The following is a 26,030-nucleotide window of genomic DNA, read 5'->3' on the forward strand; positions in this document are numbered from 1 at the left end:
GAGTAGCTGAGACTACAAGTGCCCACCACCATGCCTGGCTAATTTTCTGTATTTTTAGTAGAGATGGGGTTTCACCGTGTTACCCAGGATGGTCTTGATCTCCTGACCTTGTGATCCACCCTCCTTGGCCTCCCAAAGTGCTGGGATTACAGGCGTGAGCCACCGTGCCCGGCCTTTCCTAAGGCAGTTCTAAATACCAATCCCACAAACCAATTATCACCAGCAGTTTCAAGCTAAAAATGATTACTAATACAGAAGCATTTTACATCATTTTTGGTCTAATTATTATTCCCTAATGATTTAAGTGATAAATATAACAAGCCCGTTTTGACAGTTTGTAAAATTAAGTTCCAGAGGAAAATCTACATAATTATCATCCAACAGCCACAGCAGGCATGTCACCTAAACACAGACCTCCAATTTCCAGATGCGTCTGTAATACAAAAGTGGCCACATGGAAGCCACAGAGATCAAGGCAGCACCTCAATAGCTGCAAGATCAGCTAATTTTAATTAAGTTCCATTGTTGCTACAAGCACGGTCACCCTCATGCCCAGATCAATCAACAGCTGTTAATTATCCCTTTACTTTGTTCTGGGACATTTCTACCAGCTGGTCAAGTGTTCTAAGAGGTGCGCCTGCTCCAGAGTGATGCTGGGGAGTCCGTGCAGTGGGAGAGGAGAAAGAGGAACACAAAAGTTGGTGGGCAGAAGGCTTGGAGGTGGGACCATCCATTCAGTCCCCTCCACACACCAGGCAGAAGTTCTTGCATACACTCAGCAGGGTACAGCCTCATGACACCCAGAACACAGGCAGCTTCCCAACCTGCAGCCTCCAAGTCTGCTCACTGCCACAACCCTGGGCCAACTCTCTTTAAGTGCTGTCTACCCCTGCCCTGACCTCCACCAACCTGGGGAACTGCACCTGGGAATACCTGAGGAGCCCATCCTGGTGGAAATTTCACATTTGCAGCTTTAACCTCAATTGCTTCCCTTTCATTCTTTAATCACTTGCACTGCTATGTGCCAGACACAAAATGACAAAGATGAAAGACAAAGACCTTTGCATGGGCTCCTCAGGGAGCCCCCATTTAGTCACCCACAAATATAAAACACCACCACAAAGCTCACGTTCTCCTGGGGGCAGCAGACACTAAATAAATATACAAAGAGGAATAATGTCTTTGGCTGGCAGTAAGAGGGATGAAGAGACACAACTCAGGGACAGGGGATGAACGGTGCCAGGGGTGGGTGCTGTCTCAAGGAAAGTCCTCCTGAGGTGGTGACTGCTCAGTGGAGCCTAGAATGAAGGGAGCCGGCAAACCCTATAGACACCTGGGAGAAGAGCCTTCTGGACTAACAATGGTAGGTCCAGAGGCCCTAAGGTGGGGATGCACTTGGCATGTTTGGGGGGTGGCCCCAGGGCTGGTGTGACAATATATTTTCATCTCTTCCCTGGACCGCCAGAAGCAGATCTTCCTGCCTCCATTCTGGCCTCCTCCAGTGGGTTCTAGAAGGTCCCTTTAAAAGTTAAATCTAGGTGCAAGGACGAGTAAATGGTGGCACATGACACAACAGAGTATCACTTAGCAATAAAAAAAGAACTGCTGATGGTGCAACCACATGGATGCATCTCAATAACATTCTGCTGAATGACAGAAGCCAGACACAAAGAAGCACGCACACCCTGATGCCATTTACAGGACACGCTGGAAAAGCTCCATCTCATCGAAAGGATGGACAACAGCTGAGGGCTGCTGGGGGCCCTGAAGGGGGGAGTCTTTTGGGCGACTGAAATGTTCTCTATCTTGATTGTGACAGTGGTTACATCCTGCACGCATTGGTCAAAATTCATCAAGCTGTACACTTAAATGGGTTCACTTTAAGTAAATTATACTTCAGTAAGTATACTGAATACTTCAACAAAGTTGATTTTCTAAAACAAGTGAATGGGTTCTATCTGGCTATGTCACCCCCTGCTCAAACCCTCCAGTGTTCTCATTATTATGTGACTGCAAATCCTGATCACTATTGAATCAAGTCCTGTGTTATTTTTTATTCTTAAGCAACTTTTTTTTTTTTTTTTTAAGATGGAGTTTCGCTCGTATTGTCCAGGCTGGAGTGCAATGGCACAATCTCAGCTCACAGCAACCTCTGTCTCCCAGGTTCAAGCGATTCTCCCGCCTCAGCCTCCTGAGTAGCTAGGATTACAGGCACATGCTACCACACCCAGTTAGTTTTTGTATTTTTTTTTTTTTTTTTTTTTTGAGACGGAGTCTCGCTCTCGCCCGGGCTGGAGTGCAGTGGCCGGATCTCAGCTCACTGCAAGCTCTGCCTCCCGGGTTTACGCCATTCTCCTGCCTCAGCCTCCCGAGTAGCTGGGACTACAGGCGCCTGCCACCTCGCCCGGCTAGTTTTTTGTATATTTTAGTAGAGACGGGGTTTCACCGTGTTAGCCAGGATGGTCTCGATCTCCTGACCTCGTGATCCGCCCATCTCGGCCTCCCAAAGTGCTGGGATTACAGGCTTGAGCCACCGCGCCCGGCCAGTTTTTGTATTTTTAGTAGAGACAGGTTTCACCCATGTTGGCCAGGCTGGTCTTGAACACCTGACCTCGTGATCCACCCAACTTGGACTCCCAAAGTGCTGGGATTACAGGTCTGAGCCACCACACCCAGCCTGCAACCTTTTCTTAGGAATTAACTGCTGCTTTTTCCCCAGTCCATTTACTTGGATTTCCTTGAATCTTTGGCTAAGTTTTCCTGTAACTTTCAGTGACCCTTTTCCATTTTTCTTCCTGTCAACGTCACCCCTAGAGTCTCACCCTGTCCTGCTCTGTTCTGGACTGCCTGCTGCACTGTTCCAGGACTGCCTGTGGCCAATCTGGGAAGCCTCTCATCTCTCTCCCCTTGGATCTGGGTTGGACACCAGACCCTGTCTTGTTTTGGCTTTACTGATTCATTTTTGTTGGAACACACTCCTTCATCGCTTTCTGAGAACACGTACATGGGGCACACATTTTTTGAGACCCCACCTTTCTGAGCAAGTCTTTTTCTACCTTTTTAAAAAAGTGACAGTGTCTTACTTTGTTACCCAGGCTGGAGTGCTGGCACAATCATAGCTCACTGCAACCTCAGACTCCTTCAGCTCAAGTGATCCTCCCATTTCGGCCTCACCAGTAGTTGGGACTACATGTGTGTGCCACCACACCCGGCACATTTTTTGAAGACAGGGTTGCCCAGGATGTTCTCAAACTCCTAGCCTGAAGCAGTCCTCCTGCCTCGGCTTCCCAAATCCCAAATCCCAAAGCACTGGGATTACAGGTGCACACCACTGCAGATGGCCTACCCATATATACACACACACACACACACACACACACATATATATATATATATATTTTTTTTTTTTTTTTTTTTTTTTGAGATGGAGTCTTGCTCTGATGCCCAGGCTGGAGTGCAGCAGCATGATCTTGGCTCACTGCAACCTCTGCCTCCTGCGTTCAAACGATTCTCCTGCCTCAGCCTTCCAAGTAGCTGGAATTACAGGTGTACACCATCACACCTGGCTCATTTTTGTATTTTTTTTTTTTTTTTTTTTTGAGACAGAGTCTTGCTCTGTCACCCAGGCTGGAGTGCAGTGGCCGGATCTCAGCTCACTGCAAGCTCCGCCTCCCGGGTTCACGCCATTCTCCAGCCTCAGCCTCCGGAGTAGCTGGGACTACAGGCGCCCGCCACCTCGCCCGGCTAGTTTTTTTTTGTATTTTTTTTGTAGAGACGGGGTTTCACCGTGTTAGCCAGGATGGTCTCGATCTCCTGACCTCGTGATCCACCCGTCTCGGCCTCCCAAAGTGCTGGGATTACAGGCTTGAGCCACCGCGCCCGGCCTAATTTTTGTATTTTTAACAGAGATGGGGTTTCACCATGTTAGCCAGGCTGTTCTCAAATTCCTGACTTCAAGTGATCCGCCCATCTTGGCCTCCCAAAGTAGTACCCTTATTCTTGACTGACTTGTTTGGACTTGGGTATTATTTTCCTGAAGAATTCAATCACACTACCTGATTCCATATCCTTCAATGTGGATTGTCTTCCTAAGGCTTATCCCTAGTATTCTAAAATACTTCTGTAAAGTGCCTTCATGTAGGTTTTTATTTTCTCATTCATTATCCTGGGCGCTCATTGGCTGCTTTGTATCTGAAAACTCACATCCTTCCCCCATAGGAAATTATCTTACATCATTTGATAATCTCTCCCCCATGCTGACCTGAACTCTGACTAGATGTGTGTGTTGTGCTACGTAAGCTGATCTTCTAATTTTACCTTTTCTTTTCTTTAAAACAATTTTACTACAAAATATTTCAATCAACAAATCCTCTCCCCAAAAAGCAATAAGAAATCTCGACAAACTGTCAAAACAACCACTTTAGGACTCTGGAAATTGACTGAAGCATACTTGAAATTGAACACATCTATTAAAAAGAAAACAGTAGCCGGGCGCGGTGGCTCAAGCCTGTAATCCCAGCACTTTGGGAGGCTGAGACGGGTGGATTACGAGTTCAGGAGATCGAGACCATCCTGGCTAACACGGTGAAACTCCATCTCTACTAAAAAAATACAAAAAAACTAGCCGGGCAATGTGGCGGGCGCCTGTAGTCCCAGTTACTCGGGAGGCTGAGGCAGGAGAATGGCGTAAACCCGGGAGGCGGAGCTTGCAGTGAGCTGAGATCCGGCCACTGCACTCCAGCCTGGGCGATAGAGCGAGACTCCGTCTCAAAAATAAATAAATAAAATAAAATAAAATAAAATAAAATAAAAACAGTAACAATGAAGACTGACCTTCGTATGAAAACAGTGGGCATCTGGGGCTTCCCCACTCCCTGCTCCTTTGGCAGATAGTTCTACCAGGATGGGCAAAACCACAGAAACCAGGAGCATCAAAGGTGGCTGACTTGATTGGCGCAGGTGATGGAAAACCACCAGGTGCCTGGGTGTTGTCAGAAACTGCCACCTTGTGGTAAGCAACGGGAAAGCTGCAGCCTGCGGATGTTGTCCTGCTGGCTTTTATGCATCTTCATCTACAAAATGCCTATTCCTAGCTCTTGCCCATATTTCTATTAGGTTGTTTCTTTTTCGCATTGATTTCCAGGCATTTTCATCCTGTTTTTTTATTTTTGTTTTTTAAAAAATAGCCTAGATCTTAGCCCAGGAACTGGCAAACTTTTTCTGCAAAGGGCCAAATAGTAAATATTTTAGATTTTGGGGGCCTTACTGTCTGTCATGAGTCCACTCTGCTGCTGCAGTGAGAAAGCAGTCACAGGCAATCTGTAAACAAATGGCTGAGGCTGCGTGCCAGGAACGCTTCACGGACACAAACTGAATTTCATACGATTTTCATGTGTCATGAAATGTTCTTCATTTTTTTTCCCATTTAAAAATACGGCTGGGGGTCTCACACCGATATAATCCCAGCAGTTTGGGGAGTGCAGGGGAGAGGACTGCTTGAGCCCAGGAGTTCAAGATCAGCCTGGGAAACATAGTGGGACCCTCTACAAATAGAAATTTGTAGAGTGGGATCTCTACAAATAGAAAATGAAAAAAATATATATATATATATATGGCTGGGCCCAGTGGCTCCCCTGCAATCCCAGCACTTTGGGAGGCTAAAGCAGGAGGATTGCTTGAGGCCAAATTAGCTGGGCATGGTGGTACACACCTGTAGTCCCAGCTACTCACGAGGCTGAGGCAGTATTGCTTGAGCCCAGGAGTTCAAGGTTGCAGTAAGTTCAGACCACGCCACTGCACTGAAGTCTGGGCAATAGAGCAAGGCCCTGCTCTAAAAATATAAATAAATAAAAATAGTTCTTAGAACCTCCACTCTGAGAAGATGAAATATACATACTTCATCTTAGTTCTGTTAAACACAACTAAGAGCCCGGGACATTACATATAAAACAAACATAAGAAGACTCTGAGAGGTGGAGAGAAGGGAACAGGCTGGCCAGAGACCTTGGAACTCAGGGTACAACGTGGTGATGAATTCTCTGGGTTTTCCTTTTGCTTTATATATTCCAAACTTAGAACTGAAGAGGCCAGCAACCCAGAAACACCAATAGGCACAGAAAAAAAAAAAAAAAGCCCCAACAAAAGCCTGCTCTTTCTAGCCAAAGCACCAGAAAAGAGACAGGCTAGGAAGACAGAACGCTTGTAGATAATAACTCCTCTACTCCAGCTAAACACCACCAAAAAGGCGAGCCCACCTCCACGCATGCCAGCAAAGACAGCATGCAGGGCTCAGACTTCTGCCCTCATGAAGCTGGGATGAGTCGCCCAATACCCCTACCCTGATCACAAAGGGCCAAGCAGGCAGCCAGGGATTTCATCCCCCACCCAATAACGAAACCGATCTCTCCCTACGGCCACCCTGCCTGGGTGTCAATATAAACTACTTGGGAACCTGGACTTCCATACCCACCTCACAGACAGAAAGCCCCCAATCTCTCCCTATTGGGGTGGTGTCAGAAGAGGTGTAGTGGACTTTCCCCAGGGGTAATGAAACCATCCAAGCCAAGATGTCAGTGGAGACCACAAACCAGAACTAGCAGTAACAAGGGGCTTCCTGCCGCCTTAGAGGCTGAGTAGGGAGCCTGACTTTCATTCTCACCTGGCAGCAGCGAGGCAGTAGCGTGTTCCTCTGTGGCAGTACCATGTTCCCCTGTGGGAGCAGCATCAGAGGAAGCCAGCTAAAACACAAGGTGTACACAAAATCTAGTCCAGCAACATAACAAGAAAATGTCCAAGTTTCCAGTGAAACTCACTCATCATACCAAGAACCAGGAAAATCTCATGTGGAATGAAAAAAGACAATTAACACCTGCCAATGCCGAGACGACACTGGTGCTGGCACTACCTGACAGACATTTTAAAGCAGCCATGACAAAATGCTTCAAGGAGCAATGACAAGCACCTTTAAAACAAATGAAAAAAAATAGAAACTCTCGGCAAAGAAACCAAGTCTCAGCAAAAAACAGTATTTAAAAATGGAAATTTTAGGCCAGAAGTGGTGGCTCGCACCTGTAATCCTAGCACTTTGGAAGGCTGAGGCGGGAGAATCACTTGAGGTCAGGAGTTCAAGACCAGCCTGGCCAACATGATGAAACCCCATCTCTACTAAAAATACAAAAAAATTAGCTGGGTGTGGTGGCGGGCCCCTGTAGTCCCAGCTACTTGGGAGACAGAGGCAGGAGAACCGTTTGAACCTAAGAGGCCGAGGTTGTAGTGAGCCAAGATCGTACCAATGCACTCCAGCCTGGGTGACAGAGTGAGACTCGTCTCAAAAAAAAAAAAAAAAATTTAAACTGAGAAATACAATAACCTAAATAAAAAGCTCAGTGAGTAAACTCTACAACAGAATGGAGGACCAGAAGAAAGAACTGGTGACTGCAAGGCACAGCAATAAAAATTACGCGATCTGAACAACAGAAAGACGGTAGACCGAGAAAACCTAGACTCAAAAAGGCAAGTGAATCCAAAACAGCAAAAGCACAAAGAAATGCACGCCAAGACATATCATAATTAAACTTCTGAAAACTAAAAACCAAGCAAAAATCTTGAATGCAGAGAAAAACAATTTGAATGACAACAGATTTTTCATCAGAAACCATGGAGGCTCAGCTGGGTAATCTCAGCACTGTGGGAGGTTGAGGCAGATGAATCACCTAAGTCTAGAGGTTCAAGACCAGCCTGAGCAACATGGTGAAACCCCACCTCTGTTTCAAAAGAAAAAAAAAATTTTAATGAAAAAAATCCTTAAAAAAAAAAAAAAAAAGAAAGAAAGAAACCATGGAAGCCAGAAGAAAGTGGCACAATTATGTTTCCAGTTTGAAATAAAAAACTATTTATCTAATGAAAATGTTTTTAGGCCAGACACTTCATGCCTCTAATCCCAGCATTCTGGGAGACCAAGGCGGGCAGATCACCACAGGTCAGGAGACCACCACAGGTCAACATGGTGAAACCCTGTCTCTACTAAAAATACAAAAATTAGCTGGGCATGGTTGTCAGGTGCCTGTAATTCCAGCTCCTTGGGAGGCTGACGCAGGAGAATCACTTGAACCCGGGAGGCAGAAGTTGCAGTGAGCCGAGATCGTGTCATTGCACCCCAGCCAGCCTGGGCAACAACAGCGAAGACTCTGTCTCAGAAAAAAAAAAAAAGAAAAAGAAAATATTCTTTAGGAATGAAGGGGAAATTAACACATTCTCAGGTGAAGGAAAAGTAAGAATTTGTTACTAGCAGACCTACCCTAGGAGAACAGCCAAAGGAAGTTCTCACAACAGGAAAGAAATGATAAAAGGTAGAACTTTGGGACGTTAGCAAGTAAGAAAGAAGTCTGGCGCGGTAACTCACACCTGTAATCCCAGCACTTTGGGAGGCCAGGATAGGCAGATCACCTAAGGTCAGGAGTTCAAGACCAGCCTGGCCAATGTAGTGAAACCCCGTCTCTACTAAAAATATAAAAATGGCCGGGTGCGGTGGCTCACGCCTGTAATCCCAGCACTTTGGGAGGCCAAGACGGGTGGATCACGAGGTCAGGAGATCGAGACCATCCTGGCTAACACGGTGAAACCCCGTCTCTACTAAAAAACACAAAAAACTAGCTGGGCGAGGTGGCGGGTGCCTATAGTCCCAGCTACTCGGGAGGCTGAGGCAGGAGAATGGTGTGAATCTGGGAGGCGGAGCTTGCAGTGAGCCAAGATCGTGCCACTGCACTCTAATCTGGGCGACAGAGCGAGACTCCGTCTCCAAAAAAATATATATATATATATATATTTCCATAAATTAGCTGGTGTGGTGGTGGGTGCCTATAATCCCAGCTACTTGGGAGGCCGAGACAGGAGAATTGCTTGAACCCGAGAGGCAGAGGTTGCTGTGGGCCGAGACCATGCCACTGTACTTTAGTCTGGTCAAAAAGAGCGAAACTCCGTCTCAAAAAAAAAGAAGAAAAAAAGAATGAACACAGAAGGCTGGGCGCGGTGGCTCAAGCCTGTAATCCCAGCACTTTGGGAGGCAGAGACGGGTGGATCACGAGGTCAGGAGATCGAGACCATCCTAGCTAACATGGTGAAACCCCGTCTCTACTAAAAAATACAAAAAACTAGCCAGGCGAGGTGGCGGGCGCCTGTAGTCCCAGCTACTCGGGAGGCTGAGGCAGGAGAATGGCATAAACCCGGGAGGCGGAGCTTGCAGTGAGCTGAGATCTGGCCACTGCACTCCAGCCCGGGCAACAGAGCGAGACTCCGTCTCAAAAAAAAAAAAAAAAAGAATGAACACAGAAAAAATACGGGTAAATATTACGTTGGTGCAAAAGTTACCACAGTTTTTGCTATTACTTTTAATGGCAAAAACTACACTTACTTTTGCACCAACCAATACATCTTCCTTCTCCTCCTGGGTTTTGTTATATTTGACAGTTGAAGCAAAAATTATGTTTTCTAGTCAGGCGTGGTGGCTCACGCCTATAATCCCAGCACTTTGGGAGGCTGAGATGGGTGGATCACCTGAGGTCAGGAGTTCAAGACCTGCCTGGTCAATATGGCAAGGTCTCTACTAAAAATACAAAATTAGCTGGGTGTGGTGGCACATACCCATGATCCCAGCTACTCGAGAGGCTGAGGCAGGAGAACTGCTTGAACCTGGGAGGTGGAGGCTGCAGCGAGCTGAGATCACGCCACTACACTCCAGCCTGGATGACGAGGAAAACTCCGTCTCAAAAAATATATATATATATATAATTCTTTCCGACTTGGATCTAAATGTATATAGAGTAAATATTTTATTTCAAATACAACTGCATTATTAACAGGGAAAGGTAAAGGGAAGTAAATAGATGTACTCAAACTGGTAAAACCAACGTGAGTAAGCTGTAAGTTATATGTATATAATGTAATAATGTAACATCTAGCACAACCATTTTAAAAGGTATACAAAGAGATGCACTTAACACTATAGATAAATAAAAATGGAATTCTACTTATTTTTATTATCATTACTTTTTTTTGAGACAGAGTCTCACTCTGTAGCCCAAGCTGGACTGCAGTGGCGCGATCTCACTCACTGCAACCTCTGCCTCCCGGGTTCAGGTGATTCTCCTGCCTCAGCTTCCTGAGTAGCTGGAATTACAGGCGTGCACCACCACACCCGGCTAATTTTTGTATTTTTAGTAGAGACAGGGTTTCACCACATTGGCCAGGCTGGTCTCTGCCCGTCTCAGCCTCCCAAAGTGCTGGGATTACAGACATGAGCCATTGTACCCGGCCTATTTATTATTTTCGTTTTTTGTTTGTTTGTTTTTTTTGAGACGGAGTCTTGCTCTGTCGCCCAAGCTGGAGTGCAGTGGTGCAATCTCGGCTCATTGCAAGCTCTGCCTCCCGGGTTCATGCCATTCTCCTGCCTCAGCCTCCTGAGTAGCTGGGACTACAGGCGCCCGCCACCATGCCCGGCTAATTTTTTATATTTTTAGTAGGGATGGGGTTTCACCGTGTTAGCCAGGATGGTCTCGATCTCCTGACCTCGTGATCCACCCGCCTCAGCCTCCCAAAGTGCTGGGATTACAGGCGTGAGCCACCGCGCCCGGCCTATTATTATTTTCGTTTTTTGTTTGTTTGTTTTTTTTGAGACGGAGTCTTGCTCTGTCGCCCAAGCTGGAGTGCAGTGGTGCAATCTCGGCTCATTGCAAGCTCTGCCTCCCGGGTTCATGCCATTCTCCTGCCTCAGCCTCCTGAGTAGCTGGGACTACAGGCGCCCGCCACCATGCCCGGCTAATTTTTTATATTTTTAGTAGGGATGGGGTTTCACCGTGTTAGCCAGGATGGTCTCGATCTCCTGACCTCGTGATCCACCCGCCTCAGCCTCCCAAAGTGCTGGGATTACAGGCGTGAGCCACCGCGCCCGGCCTATTTATTATTTTTATGTTTAAAAAAATTTTGTGGCAGGGCGCAGCATGTCACACCTGTAATCCCAGCACTTTGGGAGGCTGAGGTGGGTGGATCACCTGAGGTTGGGAGTTCTAGACCAGCCTGGCCAACATGGTAAGACCCCATCTCTACTAAACATACAAAAAAATTTGCTGGGCATGGTCATCTTCACTGAGATCAAAAAGATATTCGACTACATTTCTTCTAAGTTTTTAAGTTTTGCCTTTCATTACCAAGTTTATAATCCACCTAGAATTTTTGTGCATGGGATAAGGTAAGGATATAATTTCATAGTTTTCTTCATGAATAAGCAATTGTCCCAGTTCAATTTACTGAAGTGTGTATCCTTTCCCCAGAGATCTACCACTCTACCTGAATAATAGTTTCTGGGTACGAATGAGCCTCTTTTTGAGTTCTCTGTTATATGTTATTGGTCAAACTGTCTGGCCCTAAGCCAATACAGCTGGTCTTCCATATCTGTGGTTTCTACATCCACAGATTCAACAAATATTAAAAAAAAATTCAGGGCCAGGCGCAGTGACTCACGCCTGTAATCCCAGCACTTTGGGAGGCAGAGGCGGGTGGATGACCCGCATCAGGAGTTCGAGACCAGTCTGGCCAACACGGCAAAATCCCGTCTGTACTAAAAATACAAAAACTAGGCGGGCGTGGTGGCAGGTGCCTGTAATCCCAACTACTCGGGAGGCCAAGGCAGGGAGAACTGCTTGAACCCAGAAGGCAGAGGTTGCAGTGAGCCGAGACTGCGCCACTGCACTCCAGCCTGGTGAGTGAGTGAGACTCCGTCTCAAAAAAAAAAAAAATTCACGCAGGGTGCGGTGGCTCACACCTATAATCTCAGCACTTTGGGAGGCCAAGGCGGGCAATTACTTGAGGTCAGGAGTTGGAGACCAGCCTCGCAAACATGATGAAATGCCACCTCTACAAAAATACAAAAATTAGCCAGGAGTAGTGGCGTGCGCCTGTAATCCCAGCTGCTTGGGAGGCTGAGGCAGGAGAACCGCTTGAATTCAGGAGGCAGAGGTTGCAGTGAGCTGAGATCACGCCACTGTACTCCACGACAGAGCAAGACTTTGTCTCAAATAAAAACAAAAAAAAAAGTGAAAGTTTTGGTTTTTTGGTGTTTTTTTTTTTATTTAGAGAAAGGGTTTCACTCTGTTGCCCAGGCTGGAGTGAAGTGGCATTATCATAGCTCCCTACACCTCCCAGGCTCAAGTGATCCTACCACCTCAGCCTGCTAAAGTGCCTGTAGGCGTGAGCCCTTGTGCCTGGCTAGATTTTTTTTTTTTTTTAATTTCAATAATGTCAACTTTTTTTTTTTTCTTTTTTTGAGATGGAGTCTCACTTTGTCGCCAGGCTGGAGTGCAGTGGCACAATCTCAGCTCACTGCAACCTCCACCTCCCAGGTTCAAGCAATTTTCCTGCCTCAGCCTCCCAAGTAGCTTGGGACTACAGGTGCATGCCACCACGCCTGGCTAGTTTTTCTTTTTTGTTGTTGTTGTTAGAGACGGGGTTTCACCATATTGGCCAGGCTGGTCTCGAACTCCTAACCTTGTGATCCGCCCACCTCAGCCTCCCAAAGTGCTAGGATTACAGGTGTGAGCCACAGCGCCCAGCCTTTTTTTTTGATACGGAGTCTTGCTCTGTTGCCCAGGCTGGAGTGCAGTGGCGCAATCTCAGCTCACTGTAACCTCCACCTCCGGGGTTCAAACAATTCTCCCTGCCTCAGTCTCCCAAGTAGTTGGGATTACAGGCACTCACCACCATGCCCGGCTAATTTTTGTATTTTTTAGTAGAGATGGGGTTTTGCCATGTTGGCCAGGCTGCTCTTGAACTCCTGACTCAGATGATCTGCCCACCTTGGCCTTCCAAAGCGCTGGGATTACAGGTGTGAGCCACTGTGTCCGACCATTAATGTCTACTTTCTACTTGGATTTCAAAATGTTTTTACCTACTTCTTCAATCAATTCTTAGCTCATTAATATTCAACCTTTCTTCTTTGCTCCTCTAAGGTTGGACGAACCTCTAAATATTGCCTTCACTATATCCCGAAACTTTTCAGGGGTAGTATTTTTCTCATTATTCAATTCTAAGTGTTCTTAAGTTTCTTTATAATTTCTTATTTGACCCATGTGTTGTTTACATAGGAATGTTTTTAAATGTCCACATGTATGGGGATTTTGTGTTCAGCTTTTGTGTACTTATTTCTAATTCAAAAGCAGTGGGAACACTGGAAAATCATCTTTATCCCAAGAGGAAATAAAAAAGTGAGAGCCATGATTCTCTTTTCCAGTATCTGGTTCCGGCATGACACAACTTAACTCTCACCCCAAACAACTCTAAAACTGGACAAAATACAGGAACTCACCGTTTCCAGCACAGAACTAATGAGAGTAGATGGCAGCGGGCTGTTTCCTGAGCAAAGGAAAGCACATGAGCGCCACATTCACCCTGGCCTTCTGCCTGGGGACATTTTCCCAAACCACAGCAAAGGGAAAAGAGCCCAAGCAGAAAGTGGCTGTCTCACTGGGCAGCAACAGAGTTTGGGTGACAGGAATCTGGGGACAGAGGACCAGAGAGGAAGGAGCCACACAGAAATCCAAGGAATCTAGGTGCCTACCTCAGGTCCTTGGTTGAGGCCTAAGCTGTCCGTGGTGCAGGACAAGTACCAGGAGGCCTTAAAGAGAACAGCTGCTGTGAAGGTCGGGGAGAGGGCACTGAGAGAGGACACAGATGCCGGAGGTCTCACAGTGCTGGAGACAATGGAGTTCCAACCCAACAAGGGGGACAGACCTTGGCAAGCACCCGGAGCACTCACCTGAGACCCTACAAAAGCCAAGCCTTAGGAAAAATGATATTACCCAAGAAGAAGGCTCACAATGAAACATTCCAATCCTAACTATGACACACACACACAAACCCTTAATAAGATAAAAGATCTGCTAGTAATTTAATCTTTGCTAGAAAAATTTCAACACCATTTAGAGGACAATAACATAAGTCTCCACGATACAGCATCCATAATGTCCAACATACAATAAAAAATTACTATAGGCTGGGTGCAGTGGCTCAGCTCATGGCTATAATCCCAGCACTCTGAGAGGCCAAGGTGGGCAGATCACTTAAGCCCAGGAGTTTGAGACCAGCCTGGGCAACATGACGAAATTCCATTTCTACAAAAAATACAAAAATTAGCCAGGCAAGGTGGTGCATGCCTGTAGTCCCAGCTACTAGGGAGGCTGAGGCAGAAGGATGGCTTGAGCCCAAGAGGTGGAGGTTGCAGTGAGCCGTGATTGAGCCACTGCACTCCAGCCTGGGTGACAGAGCAACAGCTTGTCTCAGGAAAAAACAAAAAACTATTTGTAAAAGGGCCTGAAAATTTTACCTGTAATCAAGGGATAAATGTCAATAGAAGCAGATTCACAAATGACTCAAATGTGGGAATTAGCAGAAAATGATTTTATAATAACTACTATAAAAATATTATCTTAAAAAACGAGACAAAATAGGTGAAAAGATGAAAAAGTTCAGCAGATAAATGGAAAAAAAGAACCAAATGGAAGTTGAAAAATATCTAAAATGGAAAATTCATTAGATGGGCTTAAGAGCAGATTGGACATAGGAGGAGAAAAGATCAGAGAATTCCAAAACAGGTCAGTTTGGAACAGTGGGAAAGCCTGTGACCATACACACATACTGAGACCAGTTAGCAAGGTTGTGTGAATGTCTTCAGGGGCTCAGACAGTGGGTTCAGAATAGGCAGAGGGCTGGCTTCAACTAGGACTGGTGTTCTGCAAGCTATAACCTAGTGAGAAAAGGGCAATGGAGTTAAGGATGTTTGAACTAAGGTAGTTATTGACTATAGAATTTAGGCTAAGAGGAAAATGAGAGAACAAAGAGAATATTGAATAATGAAGAAATGGTGGGGTCAGTGGACTTCGGGTGCCTATGTGTGCCAATGCATCAACTGTTAGACTGAGGCTATAGAGCCTTGCTACTAAAATGTGGTCCCAGAGCCCGCAGCATCAGCACCACCTGAAGCTTGTGCAAATTCCCAGGCCCTACCCTACATGTATTGAGTCAGAATCGCTGAGGCTAGGACTCAGAAAGCTGTGTTCATAAACTCTTTTGTTGATTCTGATGCTTGTTAAAGCTTGAGAACCATTCTTTCAGAGTAAGAGAGCTGCAAAGACTAGGGGACAGTGCAGAGTGGTATGCTTGAAATGGTTACAGTGATGACAAGGTCTGAAATACAGCTACGGGAATGAAAAACTGTGACTAAGTGGAAGAAAAGATCATTAAAGATACAATAATCCAGGTGGGGTGCAGTGGCTCACGCCTGTAATCCCAGCACTTAGGGAAGCTGAGGTGGGCAGAGCATTTGAGGCCAGGAAGGAGTTTGAGATCAGCCTGGTCAACGTGGTGAAACCCTGTCTCTACCAAAAAACACAAAAATTAGTCAGACATGGTGGTTCACACCTGTAGTCCCAGCTGAGGTGGGAGAATCCCTTGAACCTAGGAGGCAGAGGTTGCAGTGAGCTGAGATCGCTCCGCTGCACTCTAGTCTGGGTGACAGAATGAGACCCTGTCTCAAAAAAAAAAGATACAATGGGCCAGGAAGTAAGTGACTGGACTCTTAGACGAATCATCCATGTGGATGCTAAATTTGCATGATGATAAGACAGAAAGATAATGAGCCAGAAGCAGAAGTTTTCGGTGAAGGGCATAACACAGAAGAGCAGACAACTGCTACTAGGAAGGTTTCTAAGCAGTATAGTCTGACAGGATGCCCTTTCAAAGAGGGCTTAAGAGAGAAAGGAAGAGAAAGAGTTTGAAATTAGCAAAGGGAGTCACCTCTGACAATCTTTTTTTTTTTTTCCCCCTGTTTATAGAGATGGGGTCTTGCTATGTTGGCCAGGTTGGTCTCAAAGTCCTGACTTTAAGCCATCCTCCCGCCTCGGTCTCCCAGTGTTGGGATTACAGGTGTGAGCCACTGCGCCTGGCCCACCTCTGAAAATCTTATTGTAGTCAATAATTGGAAAATCTTATTGTAGTCAATAATTGTAACCCATCTCTCGGCCTCCACCTCCAACCTCTCTAGCTCTATGGCTGACCTTGTTAACTGCCAGCCATAGGCATGCTCTGCTTCCTTGCTGACAGAACCACAAGTTTAACAACAATGTGTCTATCTTTCAAAACTACATCTCTCAGCATCTGTGCACTTAAGGCCATGAGTTACAGGGATATCCAGTGAAACATAAGCAGAACTGTGGTCAGGCCTTCTGGAAAATGCACCTTTTAAGCGGACACAGGCCCCTTTGGCCCTCTGCTTCTCCCCTTCTTCCTGCCTAGAACCCTGATACCACCATGGAGGCCCCAGGGCAACCCTGGACTCCCTACCTCCTGACTTCGACAGGAAAGAAAAACAAATCGCTAACTTGTTTAAGCCACTATTGTTCAGATTTCCTCATATGTGCAGCCAAGTCAGCTTCTAGCACTAACACTTCAGGCTCTGGAATGGGATCTTTTTCTCCTGGTTCACCTCTGTGTACCGAGAATGGGCCTTCCTCCTTTTGAGGGAAGTTCCCAGGGGTTAGTTATGGACCTTATCTTCTCCGCCTGCAGAGGCAGCCTCTACCATTAACTGCCCCTCATACCTCATATTTGGCAATGTTTATCTTCCTGCCAGGAAGAACTGGATTTTATTGACTTTTGTCTTATACTTCACACCAGCAGCCAGAACAAGGCTGTACAAACAGTAGACACTCAATGTCTGCTACATTAACAAGGAAAACCTAAATTTCAATATTCCAGGTTGAAAAAGCCCTTACTGAATTGCCTAATGACTCTTTTTATCCTTGCCAAAAATATAGTCTCCTTAATTTACAAATTCCAAGTTTTCCGCATCTGACCTTACTTCTGACTGTTAAAGGCCATAAAAGTTCCCTGATTTCACCCAAGACCCTGCCTGCTTCTCCACAGTCAGACTGGACTGGAGGTGGATGAAAGCACTGAAAGCAAAGCCAGCCACACTCCAAAGGGTGAAAAGGGAACGCCGCAGAGCAGAAAGGCCAGAAGACATACCAGTGGCACCCGGGGCTGCTGTATCACATCAGGGGTCCTCTTGGAGGGCCTTCTGCTTGTATTCACCAACAGTTTTCGCTTGTGGAAGAGTTTGCCATTCAGCTCCTGGATTGCAAGTGTCACTTTCTGCATGGAGCCCAGATCTACAAATGCAAAGCTGAAAAGGGAAGAGAGAGAGGGCGGCTTTGAGCACATCTCCAGAGAAGCCCAGAGCTGCAGGGAGGCACCAAGCCCAAGCTGGAAGGGCAGTGTCCTCTCTCTCTGCAGTGACAGAATACGAACAAGTAGGCTACAAGTATGTCTGGACTTGGGGCTGCACCACTGTGAGATACTGTCACGGGCCTCTAAGGAGCAGAAGAAATGAGCTGACTTTCACTATGCAGCATATGTCTATGACTTTGAGTTTCATTAATACTACTGCCCCAAAAGTTCAAAGCAAGCCAGCTGTGGTGGCTCACATCTACAATCCCAGCACTTTGGGAGGCCAAGACAGGAGGATCACTTGAGTCCAGGAGTTCCAGACCAGCCTGGGCAACATGACAAAACCCCATCTCTACAAAAAAATACAAAAATTAGCCAGATGTGGTGGTGTACACCTGTAGTCCCAGCTACTTCGGAGGCTGAGGTGGGAGGATTGCTTGAGCCTGGGAGGCGGAAGTTGCAGTGAGCCGAGACTGTACCACAACACTCCAGCCTGAGCAACAGAGCGAGACCTTGTCTCAAGCAAACAAACGTTCAAACCACTTTTTACTGCCTTGAAAATAAGAAAGGGAAAATATAAGTAGGTCTGGTTTTCAGGAACAACTACGGCTGAGGGTGGTATAGTAACTTATCTCAAGTCAGAAAACACAGCAAGGGCATGACCAAATATATACCCAGGTCTCTGGACTTCTAAGCCAGGACTGTGTTGATAAAGACAGTATTCGCTGCTGGGTTAGAAGGTTAAATATGGAAAGGGGGTTTCCCAAATGTTCCTTTGCCAAGTCACAGTGGGTGTGGATGTGGTGGTTGCTGGGCTAGTCTGCAACGTGAGTGCATCAGCAAAATGAACAGGGAGGAAAGGAGCTGCTTCCCAAAGAAAACAAAGGAAGAACAGTCATTACCATTTGCAGCCATTCTGGATTTTGTGGACATCAAGGGGGTTGAAGTCCTTTAGAAGGTACAGAATTTCTTCCTACAACACCAGGGTTTAAAAGAGAGAGACCCAGACACATAACTTACAAACAGTTCTCAAGGTTTCAGATCCCCAGACCGCAAGTATGGATCCAATTTAACCCATATTTAATGAGGATCTATTATGTGCTGTATGTGCCAGATTTTGTAGGATACACAAGAAAGGCCACAGCCCTGTCTTCAGTGAAGCTCACCAGTCAAGCAGGGATGCAGACAAGACAATCAAGTAAACAGACTGTTTCATCACTGCACATACAGCTGGCTATGGGTGCACATGTCCTGTCATTTAATCCAGATTTGGAGGGAAAGGAGGTGGTCAGGGCATGCTCCCAGGAGGAAGTGACTTCCGAAGCTTTGCAAGTACCTCCTCCTCACTGCTTCTCAACCCTGCCTGGCCTCTGCCCAGGGATATGGTTCCCTTCCTCTTCCCCAGACACTTCCCCACACCCTTCTTAACTCCTCTCCTAGTCTGCCCTCAGGCCATCTTCCTCACTCCATACCCTGCTCCCCATCCTGCTCCACGGGCTTGGGTTGCTGTCTACACAAAGGCACCAACCTCCCCTGCTTTATGATAATGTCTATGCCACCCTGAGGCCTTTTTGGGCTACACTCTATTTTTTCTCTTTTCTGCCAAACTTGTAGAAAAAGCCGTCTCCACCTAATGCCTCCTTTCCTCCCTGCCCACTCCCTTCTGACTGCCTGCGCCAGGCTGGTTCCAGCCCTACTGAAATGCTTTCTTGCAGGTCACAGACGTGCGCTTGCTGCCCACTGTAATGGCTTCACTTCAGGCTTCAGCTCTTTCAACTCCTGCCTGTACCCCTCAATACTTCCTCCTTTCTTGGCTTCCCCACAAGAGTGTTAATGATTATAACATTTCACAACCACGATGAAAACCAATTTTTCTCTGGAAAACTCTATTTTGGAAAAAATTTATATTTATACCATCTTCCAAAGTCACTTTGTTGGCTCAAGAAAATAGAAATGCATTATGTATAACTCATTTTTCTCAGTCTTCATGTTTATATTATGTTTACATTCAAATTTTCTAATTTGCTTTATCTTAAATATTTAATGTTTATTACACATGAATCTACAAGATGCTGAGCAACAAGCAATTTGTGAGAACGAGCAATGTGTGCTTAGCATTTTCAGTTTACCAAGCACTTTCGTATCCTTTATTCCATTTGGTTTTCACAACCACCCTATAAAGTACACATTATTACTACACTCATTGCACAGAGGTATAAAATCAAGATCAGAGAGGTTAAATGATGTCTCTACAGCTATACAGCCAATTTAGAAACAGGACTTGAACTCCAGACTCTGAACTTCAAATCCTACATTTTTTTTTCCATTATATTGTGCAAAATCAGAGTTTTCTTCTCAGGTTTTACCATTACTAAAACAAAATAGAAAACTAATATTTTGGCAGGTACGAGGAAACCATAATCTTGGGCCAAATCCAGTCCACCACCTTTTTTTGTAAATAAAGTTTTACTGGAACACAGCCATGCACATCCATTCACTTATTGTCTACAGCTGCTTTCAGGTTACAATGGCCTTCAACCCATAAAGTATTTACTATGTGGCCGGGCACAGTGGCTCAAGCCTGAAATCCCAGCACTTTGGGAGGCTGAGGTAGATGGATTGCTTGAGTCCAGAAGTTCAAGACCAGCCTGGGCAATATGAGACCCTGTCTCTACAAAAAATACAAAAAGTTAGCTGGGCATGGTGGTGCATGCCTGTAGTCCCAGTTACTAAGCAGGCTGAGGTGGGAGGATTGCTTGAGCCCAGAAGTAGAGGTTGCGGTGAGCTGAGATCATACCACTGCACTCTAGCCTGGGCAACACAGCAAGACCCTGTCTCAAAAAAAAAAGGAAAACAAAACAATAAAAAGCATTTACTATCTGACCCTTTACAGAAAAAGTCTGCAAACCCTTGTGCCACAGCAGTGGTTCTCTATTCCGACTACAGACAATATTCAGTTGGAGAGTAAATACTTTTTCTCTTTTAATTACCAATGCAACACCTAGCCCACTCCAGGTATACAAAACCAGAATTGCTGGGGTTGGGACTAAGGCATCGGTGTTTTTTAAGAAGCTCCCCAGATGATTTCAATACACAGCCAAGATTGAAAACGAAAATGACTGTTCCGTGGTTTCAGATTTAGGAAGCAAGAGTTTCCAGAAAATATGCCTGAGGGTGAGAGAAGGATCTCCCTCGCTCCCCTCAACACACACACACAAATACTAAAAACCCAATGACATCTTTTCATCCGTGGAATTTCTTTTTTATTTTCTTTCTTTCTTTTTTTTTTTTGAGACAAGAGTTTTGCTCGTCGCCCAGGCTGGAGTGCAAAGGCGCGATCTCAGCTCACTGCAACCTCCGCCTCCTGGGTTCAAGCAATTCTCCTGCCTCAGCCTCCCAAGTAGTTGGGATTATAGGCGCCCGCCACCATGCCCGGCTAATTTTTTGTGTTTTTAGTAGAGATGGTGTTTCACCATGTTGGTCAGGCTGGTCTTGAACTACTGACCTCAGGTGATCCGTCCGTCTCAGCCTCCCAAAGTGCTGGGATTACCGGTGTGAGCCACTGCGCCCGGCCCATCCATTGAATTTCAATCAGTGTTATCAGTGAGGGTGCCCCATCAGCAGATGCTGCTACAGTTGATAGTTATCACTAGGAATTTCTAAAATCTGAAAGTATGCCCTAATTTTGACATTTTTTCCTGCCCCTTAAGAGTTTAATTTGTTTATTTAAAAATGTTTTGATCAGCTGGGCACAGTGGCTCACATGCCTGTAATCCCAGCACTTTGGGAGGCTGAGGCAGGCAGATCACAAGGTCAGGAGATCGAGACCATCCTGGCTAACACGGTGAAACCCTGTCTCTACTAAAAATCCAAAAAGAAATTAGCCGGGCATGGTGGCGGGCGCCTGTAGTCCCAGCTACTCAGAAGGCTGAGACAGGAGAATGGTGTGAACCTGGGAGGTGGAGCTTGCAGTGAGCCCAGATTGTGCCACTGCACTCCAACCTGGGCGACAGAGCAAGATTCCACCTTGAAAAAAAAAAAAAAAAGGTTTTGATCAATTATAGACATGAAAGGAGGTTTGGTACGTTAAGCTAAAATTGCCTCATGCCCCGTAGGGAATTCTACATCTCATTTTAAATCATAAAAGTAACTTACCAGAATTTTTTAAATTACAAAGACATTGAATGTTTATTGTAGAATTTTTTTTAAAAAACACAGATAAGCAAACTAGAACTATTGTTCATAATCCTGCTACCAAAATATGAACACTGCACATCTACTATAAATATCATGAAATCATACTGTACCTTCTGCTTTGTAACCTATTTCACTTAAAGACACACCCCTTTCAGTCAATCACCGCCAACCACATGGTTTAAAGGATCTATAGCCTGCTATTAGTTAGGGCACCACCACTGACTCTGTGCCAGACAGGCAGGAGGTTACTGCAGTCACCTATGTGCTAAGTAATTTCATGCCAATCCAACTGGCAGCAATTTATCAGTTGGGTAACACCAAGCATTCATGACAGAGGAACCCTGTGCTGCTGGTAGGAGTACAAGTCAGTCCCCTTCCTGGGGTGACTGTGAGGTCCAGCTGTGAGGACCATGCGGCCCTGATGCCCCACACCTAGGTACTGGCTCCAGAGGCACTCACACCTCGCACACCAATACGCATACAAGCCGGTTCACTGAAGCTCTGCTTAAGGTAGCAAAAACTAGGAAAATATTAGTTTGAACCATGTGAAATTGATGATTTTGCAGATTAAAAAAATGATCCAAGCCGGGCACGGTGGCTTAGGCCTGTAATCCCAGCACTTTGGGAGGCTGAGGTGGGCAGATCCCCTGAGGTCAGGAGTTCCAGACTAGCCTGACCAACACGTCTACTAAAAATACAAAATTAGCCAGGGATGGTGGCGGGTGCCTGTAATCCCAGCTACTTGGGAGGCTGAGGCAGTTCCTTAAACCCCAGGGGGCGGAGGTTGCAGTGAGCCGAGATTGCACCACTGCACTCCAGCCTGGGCAACAAGAGCGAAACTCTATCTCAAAAAAAAAAAAAAGTCCAATACCAGCTATTTCATATGGTACAACCTAAGAACTGGAATGTCTATTTGCAGGCAAACACACTGTGGTAGGTTCATACAAAGGAATATTGTTAACAGCCGAAATTACAGCCTAGAGCTGCACATGCCAACACAGACACGATCAAAGCAAGCCACAGACAAACATGCAGACAGAAGGTGAGGGATCAACAACCACCTGCCCAGCACCTCAGCTCCCTGCTTTCCAGGGAACACCCCAGACATGGTCATTCCCAATGCCTACCCCCAAATGACAGCTTTGAACCCCGCACTCTCTGACCCCCTCCTATCTTTGCCGCTCACACCTCTGGTTCTCCAACTCCTTTCCTCAGTACTGTGACCCTTCAGACTCCACCGCTTTCCACCCTCCTGCAAACTCCTGACTCTGACCCTTTTCTCCTAACCGTCCTGCCCCACCCGAACCTACAATGTTCTTGCTGTGCCTTTTTTTTTTTTTTTTAGTCGGGGTCTGGCTCTATTGCCCAGGCTGAAGTGCAGTGGCATGATCTTGGCTCACTACAGCCTCTGCCACCCAGGCTCAAGCCAACCTCCCACCTCAACCTCCCAAGTAGCTGAGATTACAGGCGTGCGCCACCATGCCTGGCTTATTTCTGTATTTTTCATAGACACAGGGTTTTGTCATGTTGCTCAGGCTAATCCGAAACTCCTAACCTCAAGCAATCCACCTACCTGGGCCTCCCAAAGGGCTGGGATGACAGGTGTGAGCCACCCTGCAATGCTCCTGGCCCCCTGCTGTGCTCATTAACCAGCTTAGGTGCCTGGGTCTGTCACTGCAATCACTACCTGGTGTTCAGTACTTCATGGCATTCCTACTACCTATTCCTCATCATCAGCCCCCTACTCTCCCAGAAAAAACTACCACACATACTTTGCACATCCTTTCTGTTCAGCAGAGAACCCTGATTTTTATTTCACTAAGAGAAGCAACCAAAGGGGAACTCTCATTCTCCCACCACCCCCGCATCTGTCTCATCCCTCTATGTGGAAGACCTCTCTCTGCCCCCATCCCTTCCTTCCCACCTTCTCGAGGCCTCTGCTGCTAAATCAGCTCCTCTCTTTCCAGCATCAGTTTCCCTCTCCATTGGATGAGTATACGAATTCACTGTGTTAATACTTATTACACATAACATCTCAGACCCCCTACACTCCTCCAGCTACCACTCCATCTTCCTGCTCTTCTTTTTGACTAAAATCCTTGAAAAAGTCATCTACGCTATCTTCACTTCCTCTTACTCTTTCATTCAATAGATACTTATTAGGTGCCCACTCTGTGCTAGAACTGTGTTAGGTACAGAAAGCAGAGCCCTCCTGGGCTCATCTTTTATGGGGAAGAGATCATCACTAAGAGGAGTAAGTAGCAGGTGGCAGGGCATGGTGGCTCACACCTGTAATCCCAGCACTTTTGGAGGCTGAGGCAGGCAGATCACCTGAGGTCAGGAGTTTGAGATCAGCCTGGCCAACATGGTGAAATCCCGTCTCTACTAAAAAATACAAAAATTAACTGGGTGTGGTGGTGGGTGCCTGTAATCCCAGCTACTCGAGAGGCTGAGGCAGGAGAATCGCTTGAACCCAGGAGGCGGAGGTGGCAGTGAGTCAAGATCGCACTATTGCATTCCAGCCTGGGTGACAAGAGCGAAATTCCATCTCGAAAAATAAAAAAATAAGAGGAGTAAGTAGCAGGTGTGGTGAGTTCGATGGTGGAAAGTATTAAGGAGACATAGAGCAGGAAGGACAGGAAGAATGGGGGCTGCAACTGAGGGAGAAGAGCCAGGGAGGGCCTCTGAGAAGGCCAGCTCCGAAGCAGAGCAGTGAGCAGAGGAAACTGCAGGTGCAAGGCCCTATGGCAGGTTCTGGGCTGAGCAAGGAGGCCAGAGAAGCTGCTGTGGAGCAAACAAGGAAGAAGGCAGGAGCGAGGCAGGCACAGGGAGTGGTTCACGCAAGGCCACAACGGACTCTGCTCTTCCTAAATAAGAAGGGAAGCCACTGGAGGCTTCTAAGTGGAGCGGGGCCAAGACCTGCTTGCCACTTCATGGGGTCACTCTGGCTGCTATGTTAAGATTAGACTGCAGGGGAGCAGGGCAGAAGCAAGAAGAGCGGGCTAGGTGTGGTGGCTCATATCTGTAATCCCAGCACTTTGGGAGGCTGAGGCAGGCAGATCACTTGAGCCCAGGAGTTTCAGACCAACCTGAGCAACACGGCGAAATCCCATTATAAAAATTAGCCAGAGGCTGAGCGCGGTGGCTCACTCCTATAATCACAGCACTCTGGGAAGCCAAGGTGGGCAGATCATTTGAGGTCAGGTGTTCGAGACCAGCCTGGCCAACATGGTGAAGCCCCGTCTCTACTAAAAACACAAAAATTAGCCAGGTGTGGTAGTGCACGCCTGTAACCCCAGCTACACGGGAGGCTGAGGCAGGAAAATCGCTTGAATCCAACAGGCAGAGGTTGCAGTGAGCCGAGATCACGCCACTGTACTCCAGCTTGGGCAACAGAGTAAGGCTTCATGTTAAAAAAATAAATACATAAATAAATAAATAAGCCGGGTATGGTGATGTGTTCCTGTGGTACCAGCTACACGGGAGGCCGAGGTAGAAGGCTTGCTTGGGCCTGCATTCTAGCCTGGGTAACAGAGCAAGACCCTGTCTCAAAAAAAAAAAAAAGACAAATGAACTAAGATCCCTGGCAGTAATCCAGATGGGACAGCAGTGGGTTGGCCGGGGTGCAAGCAGTGGTGTGACAATAGATGCCAGGTTCTGGATGTAGGTAATTTTTTGTTATAAAATAATTCCAAACATACACAGAAGTAGAGAGTACAATAAACTCCCACAAGCCCATCACCATGCTTCAACCAGCAACCCCATTCCGTGTGTTTCCCGTCTCTCCACCCCTTATTCACCAGTGTCTTAGAGAATCCCGGGCATTCTGTCATCTCACCCTTAAATACTTTAGCCTACTCCTCAAAGAGGCATTTTCTCACTAGACACACCATTATCAAGCTAAGAAAAACAATAATGTCTTACTATCAACAGGTAAACCTCACCAATTGTCTCAGAAATGTCTTTTTGTGGTTGTTTTGTTCAAAACAGGATCAAGACAAAGGCTACTCATTGTATTTCACTGTCATTTCTAAGTCTCTTCTATTTTATTTTATTTTTGAGGCAGAATCTTGCTCTGGTCACCCAGGCTGGAATGCAGTGGTGTGACCTCAGCTCGCTGCAACCTCCGCCTCCCAGGTTCAAACAATTCTCCTGTCTCAGCCTCCCGAGTAGCTGGAATTACAGGCACCCACCACCATGTCTGGCTAATTTTTGTATTTTTAGTAGAGATGGGGTTTCACCATATTGGTCAGGGTGGTCTCAAACTCCTGACCTCAGGCAATCCACCTATCTTGGCCTCCCAAAGTGCTGGGATTACAGGCATAAGCCACCACACCCAGCCCCTAAATCTCTTCCAAATGTCCTTAAATCTCTATCAGATCTACTTCAATTTTTCCACAACTGACTTGTTCTGGAAATCAGGTCAGCTGTTCTATAGACAAGAGTGCTACTGCTTTATGGCGGCGTTATTACTTTTTAATTTTTTATTTTTTTAGGTTTTCTTTTTTTTTATTATACTTTTAAGTTCTAGGGTACACGTGCACAACGTGCAGGTTTGTTAC

The 26,030-nt window shown here is 46.2% G+C and overlaps 1 protein-coding gene across 2 annotated transcripts in view; it reads right to left on the reverse strand.

The window, feature by feature from the left end:
• Positions 1 to 26,030, reverse strand: part of TDRD10 (tudor domain containing 10) — a 53,065-nt gene that overhangs the window by 9,666 nt on the left and 17,369 nt on the right. For both annotated transcript variants that reach the window (XM_033198717.1, XM_033198716.1), the window contains exons 5-6: positions 18,174 to 18,244; positions 17,071 to 17,227 (exon numbers count right to left, since the gene is read on the reverse strand). In XM_033198717.1, coding sequence (XP_033054608.1) covers positions 17,071 to 17,227; positions 18,174 to 18,244 — 228 coding nt within the window. The remainder of the gene's footprint in view (positions 1 to 17,070; positions 17,228 to 18,173; positions 18,245 to 26,030) is intronic.

This window comes from Trachypithecus francoisi, unplaced genomic scaffold (assembly GCF_009764315.1).
Source record: "Trachypithecus francoisi isolate TF-2019V2 unplaced genomic scaffold, Tfra_2.0 Lachesis_group5, whole genome shotgun sequence".
In the NCBI taxonomy this organism is placed as follows: Eukaryota; Metazoa; Chordata; class Mammalia; order Primates; family Cercopithecidae; genus Trachypithecus; species Trachypithecus francoisi.